The sequence below is a fragment of the Ascaphus truei genome, chromosome 10, assembly GCF_040206685.1.
Source record: "Ascaphus truei isolate aAscTru1 chromosome 10, aAscTru1.hap1, whole genome shotgun sequence".
Classification (NCBI taxonomy): Eukaryota; Metazoa; Chordata; class Amphibia; order Anura; family Ascaphidae; genus Ascaphus; species Ascaphus truei.
The window spans coordinates 623216-639357 of record NC_134492.1 but is presented as its reverse complement, the minus strand read 5'-3'; the positions used below and the strand labels follow the sequence as shown (position 1 = coordinate 639357).

The 16142-nt window shown below is 49.6% G+C and overlaps 1 protein-coding gene across 1 annotated transcript in view; it reads left to right on the top strand.

The window, feature by feature from the left end:
- The window catches only part of RPAP2 (RNA polymerase II associated protein 2), a 143097-nt gene that overhangs the window by 53823 nt on the left and 73132 nt on the right, over nucleotides 1–16142 (top strand). Inside the window, 3 exon segments of the mRNA XM_075615546.1 lie at nucleotides 3817–3871; nucleotides 3874–3913; nucleotides 4766–4846. Coding sequence (XP_075471661.1) covers nucleotides 3817–3871; nucleotides 3874–3913; nucleotides 4766–4846 — 176 coding nt within the window.

The window sequence follows — 16142 nt, the reverse complement described above, 5'->3', positions numbered from 1 at the left end:
CACTTTAAGTACACTCGCGAGTAAGTACATATCGCCCAATAGGCAAACGGCAGCTCACGCATGCGCCTGTCATCACGTCCTGAACAGCAATACCTGTACCGAAGCTGTGCGCAAGCGGGGAGACTATAGAGCCTTTACAAATGCATTATTTACATCAGTTAAACACGTATATAACGATTACAGTACAGTACATGCATCGATAAGTGGGGAAAAGGTAGTGCTTCACTTTAAGTACATTTTCGCTTTACATACATGCTCCGGTCCCATTGCGTATGTTAATGCGGGGTATGCCTGTATACAAATATATTCGGGGACAATACAAGGAGCTTTCAAAAGAAACATTCATCCCATGGGCAGTACAAAGGACTCGGGGGTATCCCTTAAGGTTGGAGGAAAGGAGATTTCACCAGCAACCAAAGGAAATGGTTCTTTACAGTAAGGGCAGTGAAAATGTGGAATTCATTACCCATGGAGACTGTAATGGCAGATACAATAGATTTGTCAAAAAAAGGTTGGACATCTTTTTAGATAGGAAAGGCATACAGGGATTTACCAAATAATTTAAACATGGGAAGGATGTTGATCCAGGGAATAATCTGATTGCCAATTCTTGGAGTCGGGAAGGAATTAATTTTTCCCTTATGAGATATCATTGGATGACATGACACTAGGGTTTTTTTGTTTGCCTTCCTCTGGACCAATAAGCAAGTATAGATATTGGATAAAGTATCTGTTGTCTAAATTTAGCATACTGTAGTGCCGACGGTTATTCTAACACCGATGGGTCATTAGTCAATGCAGAAATGCCTTAAACTAGCCAGGTTACACCCGGCATGTACCCAGCATGTAACCGGGCTAGTTTAAGGCAAGCCTTAGAATACTCGTTGTCTCATCTGTAGGTTGAACTTATGTCTTTTTTTCAACCTCATCTTATACGTAATACGCTACGGTCGCTGGAAAAAGTAAATAGAGATGACTTCCAGCGATCGCGACCAAACAGTCGCTCTGTCGCGTCAATGAATTTGTTTTGTCGCGTTGCTGTCGCCGTCAACGGCACTATAAGCGCAGCCTAAGGAGCCAAGAGGTGTTACCGAATATTGTTGGTCTGGTCTGGTCTATTTTAGCTAGCCAGCCAGGTAGATAGACTGAACTTTTATTTAGTTAGTTTCCCTAACAGGGATAGGTTTTTGGTTTATGTTTTTGTTTTTACTTAAAGGGACAGAACACCCATTGTTTTGTTATTTATTTTTGGACAAATAAAACCACCAGCATATTTTTTGCCTGCGTATTAGGGCTAGGGTTAGGGTCATCCTGCCACAACACACACACAACCACGGTCATCCTGCCACAACACACACACACACTATCTCCCCTCACCCGCAAGGCACACACAATTTCCCCCCCTCCCCCGCAATACACGCACACACAATATCCACCCTCCCCCGCAATACACACACACAATATCCACCCTCCCCCGCAATATACACACACAATATCCCTCTCCTCTTGCAATACACACACATCCCCCCTCCCCCGCAATATACACACACATAATATCCCCTCTCCCCTGCAATACACACAATATCCCTTCTCTCCCAATATACACACAATATCCCTTCTCTCCCAATATACACACACAAACAAACACAATATCCCCCCTCCCCGCTATACACACACAATATCCCCACACCCCCGCAATACACACACACTATCCTCCCTCCCACGCTATATGCACACACAAACACAATATGCCCCCTCCTCCACTATACACACAATTTCCCCCTCCCCCGCAACACACACACACACAATATCCCCCCTCCCCGCAATGTGCGCACACACACACTATCCCCCTTTCCCCCGCTATAAGCATACACACAATATCCCCCCTCCCCCGCTATAAACACACACACCACAATATCCCCCCTCCCCGCTATAAACACACACACTCACAATATCCCCCCTCCCCCGCTATAAACACACACACACACACACACACAATATCCCCCCTCCCCCGCTATAAACACACACACAATACCCCCCTTCCCCGCTATAAACACACACTATCCCTCCTCCACACCAAACGCACACTATCCCCCTCCCCCGCAATACATGCACAATATCCCCCCTCCCGCTATAAACACACACACACAATATCCCCCCTCCCCGCTATAAACACACACACAATATCCCCCCTCCCCCGCAATATACACAATATCCACCCTCCCCCGCAATACACAGAGACACAATATCCCCCCCTCCCCCGCAATACACACACACAATATCCCCCCTCCCCCGCAATACATACACACAATATCCCCCTCCCCTGCAATACACACACAATATCCCCCCTCCCCTCAATACATACACACACACAATATCCACCCTCACCGCAATACACACACACACAATATCCCCCCTCCCGCACAATACACACAATATCCCCCTCCCATGTAATATACACACACAATCCCTCCTCCCCCGCAATAAACACACACACAATAGCCCTTTCCCCCGCAATAAACACACACACAATATCCCCCTTCCCCGCAATACGCGCGCACACAAAATATCCCCCCTCCCCGCAATACACACACACAATGACCCCCCTTCCCCACAAGACGTCCCTCTCTCACAATACCCACACAAAACCCCCCTACACCTTACCTTGGAAGATCCTCTGGTGGCAGTGTGTTTGCTTAAGTTTGGCCCAGTTCTGACGAGGCCTTACTTCTGGCGTGCATCAGTGCGTGAGGAGGCTTGGACCAGTGGGGGAAAGGAGGCACGGCAGATGGGTGCAGCTTCCAACTCCAGGGCCGCCGGGCCCCTGCAGCCGACGCCACGCATGTCTCGGCTCACCCCCCTTCCCCCTGGTTCGAGCGCAGGGTCTTTCAACTGAGTGGCCGCGGGCCACGTGTTTAACAGCCCTGCTCTGGAACGTTACCCACATACACAGGAACCTCTGTCAGTGAATCGATTTGTGTAGAAACAGCTGATTACGTATAGCTACAATGGTGCAAAAAAAGTGATGTGGGATATCGCACCCTTGTGGTAACTGCCACGTCAGACACCTTATCCAGCATTGTGGCTTAATCACTCCAGGCCATTGACTCTTAAATGCCCACGTTGTGTGCTCTGCATAATGCACAGCAGACTGCAGCCTTGAGTTGCCCCCCCCCCCACCTGGGAATTTTGTGAACAGTGATTGACCTCTCTCTACATGTCTATACCTGTAGTCCATTCTATTTATTTATAAAATATTTTACCAGGAAGTAATACATTGAGTTACCTCTCGGTTTCAAGTACAGCAGGGCCCCAGTCATGTGGCGGGTTCCGTTCTAAGGACCCGACGGAAAGTGGAACCGGCGATTTTCGTTATGTGCGCATGCGCAGACCGGCAATGCGCCGTTCTACGCCATGCGCAACATCGGCAAAAACCCCCATCCTGCACATGCGCGACCCCGGACCAACCCCGTTCTGCGCATGCGCAGAAATGGCGGCCCCCTTCTCGGTATCGGCGGATCGCCGAAAAGCGGGGCGCCGAGAAGAGGGACCTTCCTGTATATCCTGGGCATAGAGTTATGATGACAGATACATTGTTACAAATACATGGTTACATTAAGTTAGCTGGGTGTACATTATATACAAGACATTCCATGCACAGTAAGAGATAATATATGTTATAGGCGTATATATTTGCTTTGTATGACCATGCATATGATGTTTAGGTGTTTGGGGCTTGTGAACGAGCTCTGGTAGATGGGTTCCTGACAGATTTTCCGTTGCTTGTGTCATGCTTTTTCCCTTTTTATTTTGCAGGATGATGCGACTTGGCCTTCTGCTCTTCCACTTGTTGACTCTTGTTCGCAGCACCAATCCGAAAACGTATTGTGCTTGAAAACTTAAAAAAGTGTAAGTGTAGTATAACTCAATTTTTAGTGTAGACTTTAATATATATTATACCAACGGGGCTAGAAAGGTACACTCGCCCACCTCAGGCAAGTGCCGTTTTGGATTATTCCTGACAATTTTCTATGCGGTATCGCTCCCACACCTGCTACTGGAAACTCTGAATTTCTTACTGTCTAGCCAGCTTCTGGTTCCCCGTAAGTGTTTCAGAACGCTAGTTTCATCGCTGTTATTGTTCTTCTTCTTTACATGTGTAATTCACCTCACCCCCTCCTCTCGCATTGTTGTTCACAGTATGAACAGGAAGTGGACTTTACTTGAGATGTGTGAAAGTCACTCTTAGCGCGAATTGCACAGTACAAAATGTTTTCTTCTACATACAATAGTAGTAGAAAACATAACCCTGTATATCTCCAAAGGGATTAGTGTTTAATTAAAAAGAAATGCAAACATCTAAATGCTGTCACAATCTATCACTACCAGCCTTTAAAATAAACTCTTAAGATCTATGGGTACAAATGAACAGACATTAAGAAAAATGTCCCTTCAGCATAATTTATTAAGGACCAGATCCACAAAAGGATTCAAACTGTAGCATGCCTTTACTCTCGTTCAAAGGGGAAGGAGCTCAGGTGCGCCTACAGTTTGTCCCGTTATCTAACGAAATTAGGATACCCGAAGAAAAGTCCCAACATTTTCTCATTTACTTTCTCATTTTTCATTGCTGAATTTATTGACTTAACTACATTTTTATATACAGGGTATTGGTTTTTTTTTTGTATTGAGCTGAAAATACTACAAAACAATATTTATATTTCTAAACAGAATCACAATTAATTATTCCCTCTCTTGTTTCTAGTCTACCGGCTATTTTGTTACCCCTCCAAATAACTTATACTGATGTCTCCAAGGAGTTACACAATCTTGTTAAAACCTTTAGGTGAGTATGAGTAAAATTATAGCCAAAATAATACATGAATACCACTATCATTGAAGTACTCATCACACTTTATTGCACAAACAAATACAGAAGTTATCAGCGTCAAGTAGCATTTGCAGAGGTTGTTGAAACGATTGCCATTGAGATTTTTCATTACTCTGCACCAAACCAGTGACAGTAATAAGTTTCATAGGTTAAAAACAGACTACATTAGGTGATTAGGAAGGTAGATAGGTCAATCTGTTGCCGGGACCGCATGAACCGAACAGTTTGTTGTCTCCCGGGTGCTCGGGTTCGGCATATTGCGGATCGGGTAGACAGATTGTTGGGGGGGCTGGGATTGACCCTGCGGTCTTGGTACACGTTGGGCACCAATGACAAAGTTAGGGAAAGATGATTACAGGGATCTAGGCCAAAAGCTTACGGCAAGGACCTCCAAGGTAGTATTTTCTGAAATACTACCAGTGCCATGCGCTACCGCAGGGAGACAGTCAGAGATCAGGGAGGTTAATGCATGGCTAAGAAGTGGTGCAGAGTTTGTAGTTTTTAGAGCACTGGGACTCCTTTTCTGAGAGGTGCCATCTTTATTCTAGGGACGGATTGCACCTCACTAAAAAGGGATCTTCTGTGCTAGGGGGGGAGAATGTTAAAAAGGTTGGAGGAGATTTTAAACTAGGATGGAGGGGGGAGGGGAATGAAACAGATAATGAACTAAATGGAATAGATGAGGATTCAAGGTGGTATGGAGGTAGAATGAGGGCAAGGACAAGTTTGACAAGCAGTGAGACACCCATAGCAAATACAGATAATACTAGAAAACTTCTAAAGACTAAACCAAGTGGGCTCAGAAAGAAAGGAGCAGATAAGATAATAGTACAGGCTGAAAAAAAAAACTTAAATGCATGCTTGCTAATGCAAGAAGCCTGACAGATAAAATGGGGGAGCTTGAATTAATAGCTGCAAGGGAGCAGTATGATATCATAGGCATTACTGAAACATGGTGGGATGAAACTCATGACTGGACAGTTAATTTAGAGGGTTATTCCCTTTTTCGGAAGGATCAGATAGAAGGGGAGTTGGAGTATGTTTATATGTTAAACCCGATCTAAAACCTATTATAAGGGATGATGTCTATATGAAGGGAATGATGAAAATGTAGAGACTTTGTGGATAGAAATTAGCAGTGGAGGTAAAAGTATAAAGAAAATGTTTGTGGAATATGCTATAAAACACCAAATATCTGTGAGATTGAGGAAGCTAAAATACTTTTGCAAATGGAGAAGGTATCAAAACTGGGTCATGTTTGCATAATGGGGGATTTTAATTATCCAGACATAGAATGGGGCAATGAGATTAGCGTTACAACAAAAGGGAACAGGTTTTTGGGGGTGCTTAAAGACAATTATATGACCTAAATTATTCAGGAACCACCAGGAGAGGGGCAGTTCTGGATTTGGTCATATCAAACAATGTAGAAGTAATAGCAAATATTCAAGTCCTGGAACATTTGGGTAACAGTGATCATAACATGGTCTCATTTGAAATAAATTATCAAAAACAGATTACTTGGTTCAACAAAGACCTTCAACTTTAGAAAAGCAGATTTTAATAAACTGAGATCTAATCTAGTAGTAATACACTGGGATGATGTTTTTGTAGGGAAAAATGTAGAAGATAAATGGGCAGTCTTTAAAACAGTGTTTCCCCAAAGTGTGTGCCGCGGCTTGGCTAGAGGGGCGCCGCGGCTTGGCTAGAGGGGCGCCACGGCTTGGCTAGAGGGGCGATCAGGGCCGCCAAGCAGCGAGGAACAAGGGCTGCTAGTTAATTTAAAAAAAAAAAAAACTCTGAAGCGGCGCCGGGTCTCCCTGGCAGCGCCTGACCCTCCGCATGCTTGCTGATGACGTGCGGAGGAGGAGAGACTTCCCAGAGAGCGGCAGGTTTGAAATTTGCCGCTCGGGGAAGCGGAGGAGCGGTCACATGACCGCTCCCATCCAATGGGGCTGCAGCCTGCCCAGCATTGCAACTACAGAGCCACCAGACAGAGGCAGCACCAAGGTGTGTGTGTGTGTGTGTGTGTGTGTGTGTGTGTGTGTGTGTGTGTGTGTGTGTGTGTGTAAAACGGGCTGCAGGGGGTGTATGTGTAAAACTGGGCTGCAGGGGGTGTGTGTGTAAAACGGGCTGCAGGGGTGTGTGGGTGGGTGTGAAAAACGGGCTGCTGGGGGTGTGTGGGTGAACGGGCTGCAGGGGGTGGGTGTGAAAAACGGGCTGCAGAGGGTGTGTGGGTGGGTGTGAAAACGGGCTGCAGGGGGTGTGTGGGTGGGTGTGAAAAACGGGCTGCAGGGGGTGTGTGGGTGGGTGTGAAAAACGGGCTGCAGGGGGTGTGTGGGTGGGTGTGAAAAACGGGCTGCAGGGGGTGTGTGGGTGGGTGTGAAAAACGGGCTGCAGGTGTGAAAAACGGGCTGCAGGTTGTGAAAAACGGGCTGGGGTGGGTGGGTGTGAAAACGGGCTGCAAGGGTTGGGTGTGAAAAACTGGCTGCAGGGGGTGGGTGGGTGTCTGTGAGAGAGTGTGTCCGTCTGTCTGTGAGAGAGAGTGTCCGTCTGTCTGTGTCTGACAGAGAGAGAGTGAGGTCAGAGAGAGTGAGGTCAGAGAGAGTGAGGTCAGAGAGAGTGAGGTCAGAGAGAGTGAGGTCAGAGAGAGTGAGGTCAGAGAGAGAGAGAGGTCAGAGAGAGAGAGGTCAGAGAGAGGTCTGAGAGAGAGAGGTGAGAGAGAGAGGTCAGAGAGAGAGAGGTGAGAGAGAGGTCAGAGAGAGAGAGAGGTCAGAGAGAGAGAGAGGTCAGAGAGAGAGAGAGGTCAGAGAGAGAGAGAGGTCAAAGAGAGAGAGAGGTCAGAGAGAGAGAGAGAGGTCAGAGAGAGAGAGAGAGGTCTGAGAGAGAGAGAGAGGTCTGAGAGAGAGAGAGAGAGAGAGAGGTCTGAGAGAGAGAGAGAGAGAGAGGTCTGAGAGAGAGAGAGGTCTGAGAGAGAGAGAGGTCTGAGAGAGAGAGAGAGGTCAGAGAGAGAGAGAGAGAGGTCTGAGAGAGAGAGAGGTCTGAGAGAGAGAGAGGTCTGAGAGAGAGAGAGAGAGAGAGGTCTGAGAGAGAGAGAGAGAGGTCTGAGAGAGAGAGAGAGAGAGAGGTCTGAGAGAGAGAGAGAGAGAGAGAGAGAGAGGTTCTGAGAGAGAGAGGTCTGAGAGAGAGAGAGAGAGGTCTGAGAGAGAGAGAGAGGTCTGAGAGAGAGAGGTCTGAGAGAGAGAGAGAGAGAGAGGTCTGAGAGAGAGAGAGAGAGAGAGAGAGGTCTGAGAGAGAGAGAGAGGTCTGAGAGAGAGAGAGAGCGAGAGAGAGAGGTCTGAGAGAGAGAGAGAGAGAGAGAGGTCTGAGAGAGAGAGAGGTCTGAGAGAGAGAGAGAGAGGTCTGAGAGAGAGAGAGAGGTCTGAGAGAGAGAGAGAGAGAGAGAGAGAGAGAGGTCTGAGAGAGAGAGAGAGAGAGAGAGGTCTGAGAGAGAGAGAGGAGAGAGAGAGAGAGGTCTGAGAGAGAGAGAGAGAGAGCAGAGAGAGAGAGAGAGGTCTGAGAGAGAGAGAGAGAGAGAGAGAGAGAGGTCTGAGAGAGAGAGAGAGAGGTCTGAGAGAGAGAGGTCTGAGAGAGAGAGAGGTCTGAGAGAGAGAGAGAGAGGTCTGAGAGAGAGAGAGAGAGGTCTGAGAGAGAGAGAGGTCTGAGAGAGAGAGAGGTCTGAGAGAGAGAGAGAGAGAGGTCTGAGAGAGAGAGAGGTCTGAGAGAGAGAGAGAGAGAGAGAGAGGTCTGAGAGAGAGAGAGAGAGAGAGAGAGGTCTGAGAGAGAGAGTGAGGTCTGAGAGAGAGAGAGAGAGAGAGAGAGAGAGAGAGTGAGGTCTGAGAGAGAGAGAGAGAGTGAGGTCTGAGAGAGAGAGAGAGAGAGTGAGGTCTGAGAGAGAGAGAGAGTGAGGTCTGAGAGAGAGAGTGAGGTCTGAGAGAGAGTGAGGTCTGAGAGAGAGTGAGGTCTGAGAGAGAGTGAGGTCTGAGAGAGAGTGAGGTCTGAGAGAGAGTGAGGGTCTGAGAGAGAGAGAGAGTGAGGTCTGAGAGAGAGAGAGAGTGAGGTCTGAGAGAGAGAGAGTGAGGTCTGAGAGAGAGAGAGAGAGTGAGGTCTGAGAGAGAGAGAGAGTGAGGTCTGAGAGAGAGAGAGAGAGTGAGGTCTGAGAGAGTGAGGTCTGAGAGAGTGAGGTCTGAGAGAGTGAGGTCTGAGAGAGAGAGGTCAGAGAGAGAGAGAGTGAGGTCTGAGAGAGAGAGTGAGGTCTGAGAGAGAGAGAGAGAGTGAGGTCTGAGAGAGAGGTCTGAGAGAGAGAGAGTGAGGTCTGAGAGAGAGAGTGAGGTCTGAGAGAGAGAGAGGTGAGGTCTGAGAGAGAGAGAGAGAGAGAGAGTGAGGTCTGAGAGAGGAGAGAGAGTGAGGTCTGAGAGAGAGAAAGAGAGAGTGAGGTCTGAGAGAGAGAGAGAGTGAGGTCTGAGAGAGAGAGAGGTCTGAGAGAGAGAGAGAGAGAGAGAGAGAGTGAGGTCTGAGAGAGAGAGAGAGAGAGGTGAGGTCTGAGAGAGAGAGAGAGAGAGTGAGGTCTGAGAGAGAGAGAGAGAGTGAGGTCTGAGAGAGAGAGAGAGAGTGAGGTCGGAGAGAGAGAGAGTGAGGTCGGAGAGAGAGAGAGAGAGTGAGGTCGGAGAGAGAGAGAGAGAGTGAGGTCGGAGAGAGAGAGAGAGAGTGAGGTCTGAGAGAGAGAGAGAGAGAGTGAGGTCTGAGAGAGAGAGAGAGAGAGTGAGTCTGAGAGAGAGAGTGAGTCAGAGAGAGAGTGAGGTCCTGAGAGAGAGTGAGGTCGAGGAGAGTGAGTCTGAGAGAGAGAGAGGTCTGAGAGAGAGAGAGGTCTGAGAGAGAGAGAGGTCTGAGAGAGAGAGAGGTCTGAGAGAGAGAGAGGTGAGAGAGAGTGAGGTCTGAGAGAGAGAGAGAGGAGGTCTGAGAGAGAGTGAGGTCTGAGAGAGAGAGTGAGGTCTGAGAGAGAGAGTGAGGTCTGAGAGAGAGAGAGTGAGGTCTGAGAGAGAGAGAGTGAGGTCTGAGAGAGAGAGAGTGAGGTCTGAGAGAGAGAGAGTGAGGTCTCTGAGAGAGAGAGAGTGAGGTCTGAGAGAGAGAGAGAGTGAGGTCTGAGAGAGAGAGTGAGGTCTGAGAGAGAGAGTGAGGTCTGAGAGAGGAGAGTGAGGTCTGAGAGAGAGAGAGAGGAGTGAGGTCTGAGAGAGAGAGAGAGTGAGGTCTGAGAGAGAGAGAGAGTGAGGTCTGAGAGAGAGAGAGAGTGAGGTCTGAGAGAGAGAGAGAGTGAGGTCTGAGAGAGAGAGAGAGTGAGGTCTGAGAGAGAGAGAGAGTGAGGTCTGAGAGAGAGAGAGAGTGAGGTCTGAGAGAGAGAGAGAGTGAGGTCTGAGGAGAGAGAGAGTGAGAGAGAGTGAGGTCTGAGAGAGAGAGAGTGAGGTCTGAGAGAGAGAGAGTGAGGTCTGAGAGAGAGAGAGTGAGGTCTGAGAGAGAGAGAGTGAGGTCTGAGAGAGAGAGAGTGAGGTCTGAGAGAGAGAGAGTGAGGTCTGAGAGAGAGAGAGTGAGGTCCGAGAGAGAGAGAGAGTGAGGTCCGAGAGAGAGAGAGAGTGAGGTCCGAAAGAGAGAGAGAGAGTGAGGTCCGAGAGAGAGAGTGAGGTCCCGAGAGAGAGAGAGTGAGGTCCGAGAGAGAGAGAGTGAGGTCCGAGAGAGAGAGAGAGAGAGAGTGAGGTCTGAGAGAGAGAGAGTGAGGTCTGAGAGAGAGAGAGTGAGGTCCGAGAGAGAGAGAGAGTGAGGTCGAGAGAGAGAGAGAGTGAGGTCCGAGAGAGAGAGTGAGGTCCGAGAGAGAGAGAGTGAGGTCCGAGAGAGAGAGAGTGAGGTCCGAGAGAGAGAGAGAGAGAGAGTGAGGTCTGAGAGAGAGAGTGAGGTCTGAGAGAGAGAGAGAGAGTGAGGTCTGAGAGAGAGAGAGAGAGAGAGTGAGGTCTGAGAGAGAGAGAGAGAGAGAGGTCAGAGAGAGAGGTGAGGTCTGAGAGAGAGAGTGAGGTCTGAGAGAGAGAGAGAGGTCTGAGAGAGAGAGAGAGGTCAGAGAGAGAGTGAGGTCTGAGAGAGAGAGTGAGGTCTGAGAGAGAGAGTGAGGTCTGAGAGAGAGAGAGAGGTCTGAGAGAGAGAGAGAGAGAGGTCTGAGAGAGAGAGAGAGAGAGAGAGTGAGGTCTGAGAGAGAGAGGAGAGAGAGAGTGAGGTCTGAGAGAGAGAGAGAGAGTGAGGTCTGAGAGAGAGAGAGAGAGAGAGAGGTCAGAGAGAGAGAGAGAGGTCAGAGAGAGAGAGAGGTCTGAGAGAGAGAGAGAGGTCTGAGAGAGAGAGAGAGGTCAGAGAGAGAGAGTGAGGTCTGAGAGAGAGAGTGAGGTCTGAGAGAGAGTGAGGTCTGAGAGAGAGAGAGAGAGAGAGAGAGAGAGGTCTTGAGAGAGAGAGAGAGAGAGAGAGTGAGGTCTGAGAGAGAGAGAGAGAGAGAGAGAGTGAGGTCTGAGAGAGAGAGAGAGTGAGGTCTGAGAGAGAGAGAGAGAGAGTGAGGTCTGAGAGAGAGAGAGAGAGTGAGGTCTGAGAGAGAGAGAGAGAGTGAGGTCTGAGAGAGAGAGAGAGAGTGAGGTCTGAGAGAGAGAGAGAGAGAGTGAGGTCTGAGAGAGAGAGAGAGAGAGTGGGTCTGAGAGAGAGTGAGGTCTGAGAGAGAGAGAGTGAGGTCTGAGAGAGAATGAGGTCTGAGAGAGAGAGAGAGAGAGAGAGAGTGAGGTCTGAGAGAGAGAGAGAGAGTGAGGTCTGAGAGAGAGAGAGAGAGTGAGGTCTGAGAGAGAGAGAGAGAGTGAGGTCTGAGAGAGAGTGAGGTCTGAGAGAGAGTGAGGTCTGAGAGAGAGTGAGGTCTGAGAGAGAGAGAGTGAGGTCTGAGAGAGAGTGAGGTCTGAGAGAGAGAGAGTGAGGTCTGAGAGAGAGAGAGTGAGGTCTGAGAGAGAGAGAGTGAGGTCTGAGAGAGAGAGAGTGAGGTCTGAGAGAGAGAGAGTGAGGTCTGAGAGAGAGAGAGTGAGGTCTGAGAGAGAGAGAGGTGAGGTCTGAGAGAGAGAGAGTGAGGTCTGAGAGAGAGAGAGTGAGGTCTGAGAGAGAGAGAGTGAGGTCTGAGAGAGAGAGAGGGAGGTCTGAGAGAGAGAGAGTGAGGTCTGAGAGAGAGAGAGTGAGGTCTGAGAGAGAGAGAGTGAGGTCTGAGAAAGAGAGAGTGAGGTCTGAGAGAGAGAGAATGAGGTCCTGAGAGACAGAGAATGAGGTCTGAGAGAGAGAGAGTGAGGTCTGAGAGAGAGAGAGTGAGGTCTGAGAGAGAGAGAGAGAGTGAGTCTGAGAGAGAGAGTGAGGTCTGAGAAAGAGAGAGTGAGGTCTGAGAAGAGAGAGTGAGGTCTGAGAAGAGAGAGTGAGGTCTGAGAGAGAGTGAGGTCTGAGAGAGAGAGAGTGAGGTCTGAGAGAGAGAGAGTGAGGTCTGAGAGAGAGAGTGAGGTCTGAGAGAGAGAGAGAGAGTGAGTTCTGAGAGAGAGAGTGAGTCTGAGAGAGAGGTGAGGTCTGAGAGAGAGAGTGAGGTCTGAGAGAGAGAGTGAGGGTCTGAGAGAGAGAGTGAGGTCTGAGAGAGAGAGTGAGGTCTGAGAGAGAGAGTGAGGTCTGAGAGAGAGAGTGAGGTCTGAGAGAGAGAGTGAGGTCTGAGAGAGAGAGTGAGGTCTGAGAGAGAGAGTGAGGTCTGAGAGAGAGAGTGAGGTCTGAGAGAGAGAGAGAGAGGTCTGAGAGAGAGAGTGAGAGGTCTGAGAGAGAGAGAGAGAGGTCAGAGAGAGAGAGAGTGAGGTCTGAGAGAGAGAGAGAGAGAGAGAGAGAGAGGTCTGAGAGAGAGAGAGGAGAGAGAGAGAGTGAGGTCTGAGAGAGAGAGAGAGAGAGAGGAGTGAGGTCTGAGAGAGAGAGAGAGAGAGAGTGAGGTCTGAGAGAGAGAGAGTGAGGTCTGAGAGAGAGAGAGAGAGAGAGAGTGAGGTCTGAGAGAGAGAGAGAGAGAGTGAGGTCTGAGAGAGAGAGAGAGAGTGAGGTCTGAGAGAGAGAGAGTGAGGTCTGAGAGAGAGTGAGGTCTGAGAGAGAGAGAGAGTGAGGTCTGAGAGAGTGAGGTCTGAGAGAGAGTGAGGTCTGAGAGAGAGTGAGGTCTGAGAGAGAGTGAGGTCTGAGAGAGAGAGAGAGAGAGTGAGGTCTGAGAGAGAGAGAGAGTGAGGTCTGAGAGAGAGAGGTCAGAGAGAGAGAGTGAGGTCAGAGAGAGAGAGAGAGTGAGGTCTGAGAGAGAGAGAGAGAGAGAGAGAGTGAGGTCTGAGAGAGAGAGAGAGTGAGGTCTGAGAGAGAGAGAGAGAGGTCTGAGAGAGAGAGAGAGAGAGGTCTGAGAGAGAGAGAGAGAGAGAGAGAGTGAGGTCTGAGAGAGAGAGAGAGAGAGAGAGTGAGGTCTGAGAGAGAGAGAGAGTGAGGTCTGAGAGAGAGAGTGAGGTCTGAGAGAGAGAGAGAGTGAGGTCTGAGAGAGAGAGAGAGTGAGGTCTGAGAGAGAGAGAGAGTGAGGTCTGAGAGAGAGAGAGAGAGTGAGGTCTGAGAGAGAGAGAGTGAGGTCTGAGAGAGAGAGAGTGAGGTCTGAGAGAGAGAGTGAGGTCTGAGAGAGAGAGTGAGGTCTGAGAGAGAGAGTGAGGTGAGAGAGAGAGTGAGGTCTGAGAGAGAGAGAGAGTGAGGTCTGAGAGAGAGAGAGTGAGGTCTGAGAGAGAGAGAGTGAGGTCTGAGAGAGGAGTGAGGTCTGAGAGAGAGAGTGAGGTCTGAGAGAGAGAGAGTGAGGTCTGAGAGAGAGGTGAGGTCTGAGAGAGAGAGAGAGAGTGAGGTCTGAGAGAGAGAGAGGTGAGGTCTGAGAGAGAGAGAGAGTGAGGTCTGAGAGAGAGAGAGAGAGGTCTGAGAGAGAGAGAGTGAGGTCTGAGAGAGAGAGAGTGAGGTCTGAGAGAGAGAGAGTGAGGTCTGAGAGAGAGAGAGTGAGGTCTGAGAGAGAGAGAGTGAGGTCTGAGAGAGAGAGTGAGGTCTGAGAGAGAGAGTGAGGTCTGAGAGAGAGAGAGTGAGAGGTCTGAGAGAGAGAGAGAGTGAGGTCTGAGAGAGAGAGTGAGGTCAGAGAGAGAGGTCTGAGAGTTGAGAGAGAGAGTGAGGTCTGAGAGAGAGAGTGAGGTCTGAGAGAGAGAGAGTGAGGTCTGAGAGAGAGAGTGAGGTCTGAGAGAGAGAGAGTGAGGTCTGAGAGAGAGAGTGAGGTCTGAGAGAGAGAGTGAGGTCTGAGAGAGAGAGTGAGGTCTGAGAGAGAGAGTGAGGTCTGAGAGAGAGAGTGAGGTCTGAGAGAGAGAGTGAGGTCTGAGAGAGAGAGTGAGGTCTGAGAGAGAGAGTGAGGTCTGAGAGAGAGAGAGTGAGGTCTGAGAGAGAGAGTGAGGTCTGAGAGAGAGAGTGAGGTCTGAGAGAGAGAGTGAGGTCTGAGAGAGAGAGTGAGGTCTGAGAGAGGAGAGTGAGGTCTGAGAGAGAGTGAGGTCTGAGAGAGAGAGAGAGAGAGAGAGTGAGGTCTGAGAGAGAGAGAGGAGAGAGAGAGTGAGGTCTGAGAGAGAGAGAGAGAGAGAGAGTGAGGTCTGAGAGAGAGAGAGAGAGTGAGGTCTGAGAGAGAGAGAGAGAGAGAGAGGAGGTCTGAGAGAGAGAGAGTGAGGTCAGAGAGAGAGAGAGAGTGAGGTCTGAGAGAGAGAGAGAGTCTGAGAGAGAGAGAGTGAGGTCTGAGAGAGAGAGAGAGAGAGAGTGAGGTCTGAGAGAGAGAGAGTGAGGTCTGAGAGAGAGAGAGAGTGAGGTCTGAGAGAGAGAGAGAGAGTGAGGTCTGAGAGAGAGAGAGTGAGGTCTGAGAGAGAGAGAGTGAGGTCTGAGAGAGAGAGAGTGAGGTCTGAGAGAGAGAGAGTGAGGTCTGAGAGAGAGAGAGTGAGGTCTGAGAGAGAGAGAGTGAGGTCTGAGAGAGAGAGAGTGAGGTCTGAGAGAGAGAGAGTGAGGTCTGAGAGAGAGAGTGAGGTCTGAGAGAGAGAGAGTGAGGTCTGAGAGAGAGAGAGTGAGGTCTGAGAGAGAGAGAGTGAGGTCTGAGAGAGAGAGAGTGAGGTCTGAGAGAGAGAGAGTGAGGTCTGAGAGAGAGAGAGTGAGGTCTGAGAGAGAGAGTGAGGTCTGAGAGAGAGAGTGAGGTCTGAGAGAGAGAGAGTGAGGTCTGAGAGAGAGAGTGAGGTCTGAGAGAGAGAGTGAGGTCTGAGAGAGAGGAGTGAGGTCTGAGAGAGAGAGTGAGGTCTGAGAGAGAGAGTGAGGTCTGAGAGAGAGAGTGAGGTCTGAGAGAGAGAGAGGAATCTGAGAGAGAGAGAGTGAGGTCTGAGAGAGAGAGAGAGGTCTGAGAGAGAGAGTGAGTCTGAGAGAGAGAGAGAGGTCTGAGAGAGAGAGAGAGAGGTCTGAGAGAAGAGAGAGAGAGAGAGAGAGGTCTGAGAGAGAGAGAGAGAGAGTCTGAGAGAGAGAGAGAGTGAGGTCTGAGAGAGAGAGAGAGTGAGGTCTGAGAGAGAGAGAGTGAGGTCTGAGAGAGAGAGAGAGAGAGAGAGAGAGGTCTGAGAGAGAGAGAGAGAGAGGTCTGAGAGAGAGAGAGAGAGAGGAGGTCTGAGAGAGAGAGAGTGAGGTCTGAGAGAGAGGAGAGTGAGGTCTTGAGAGAGAGAGAGTGAGGTCTGAGAGAGAGAGAGAGTGAGGTCTGAGAGAGAGAGAGAGAGAGAGAGTCTGAGAGAGAGAGAGAGAGTGAGGTCTGAGAGAGAGAGAGAGAGAGAGAGAGTGAGGTCTGAGAGAGAGAGAGAGAGGTCTGAGAGAGAGAGAGTGAGGTCTGAGAGAGAGAGAGTGAGGTCTGAGAGAGAGAGAGTGAGGTCTGAGAGAGAGAGAGTGAGGTCTGAGAGAGAGAGAGAGTGAGGTCTGAGAGAGAGAGAGTGAGGTCTGAGAGAGAGAGAGTGAGGTCTGAGAGAGAGAGAGTGAGTCTGAGAGAGAGAGAGTGAGTCTGAGAGAGAGAGAGTGAGGTCTGAGAGAGAGAGAGTGAGGTCTGAGAGAGAGAGTGAGGTCTGAGAGAGAGAGTGAGGGTTCT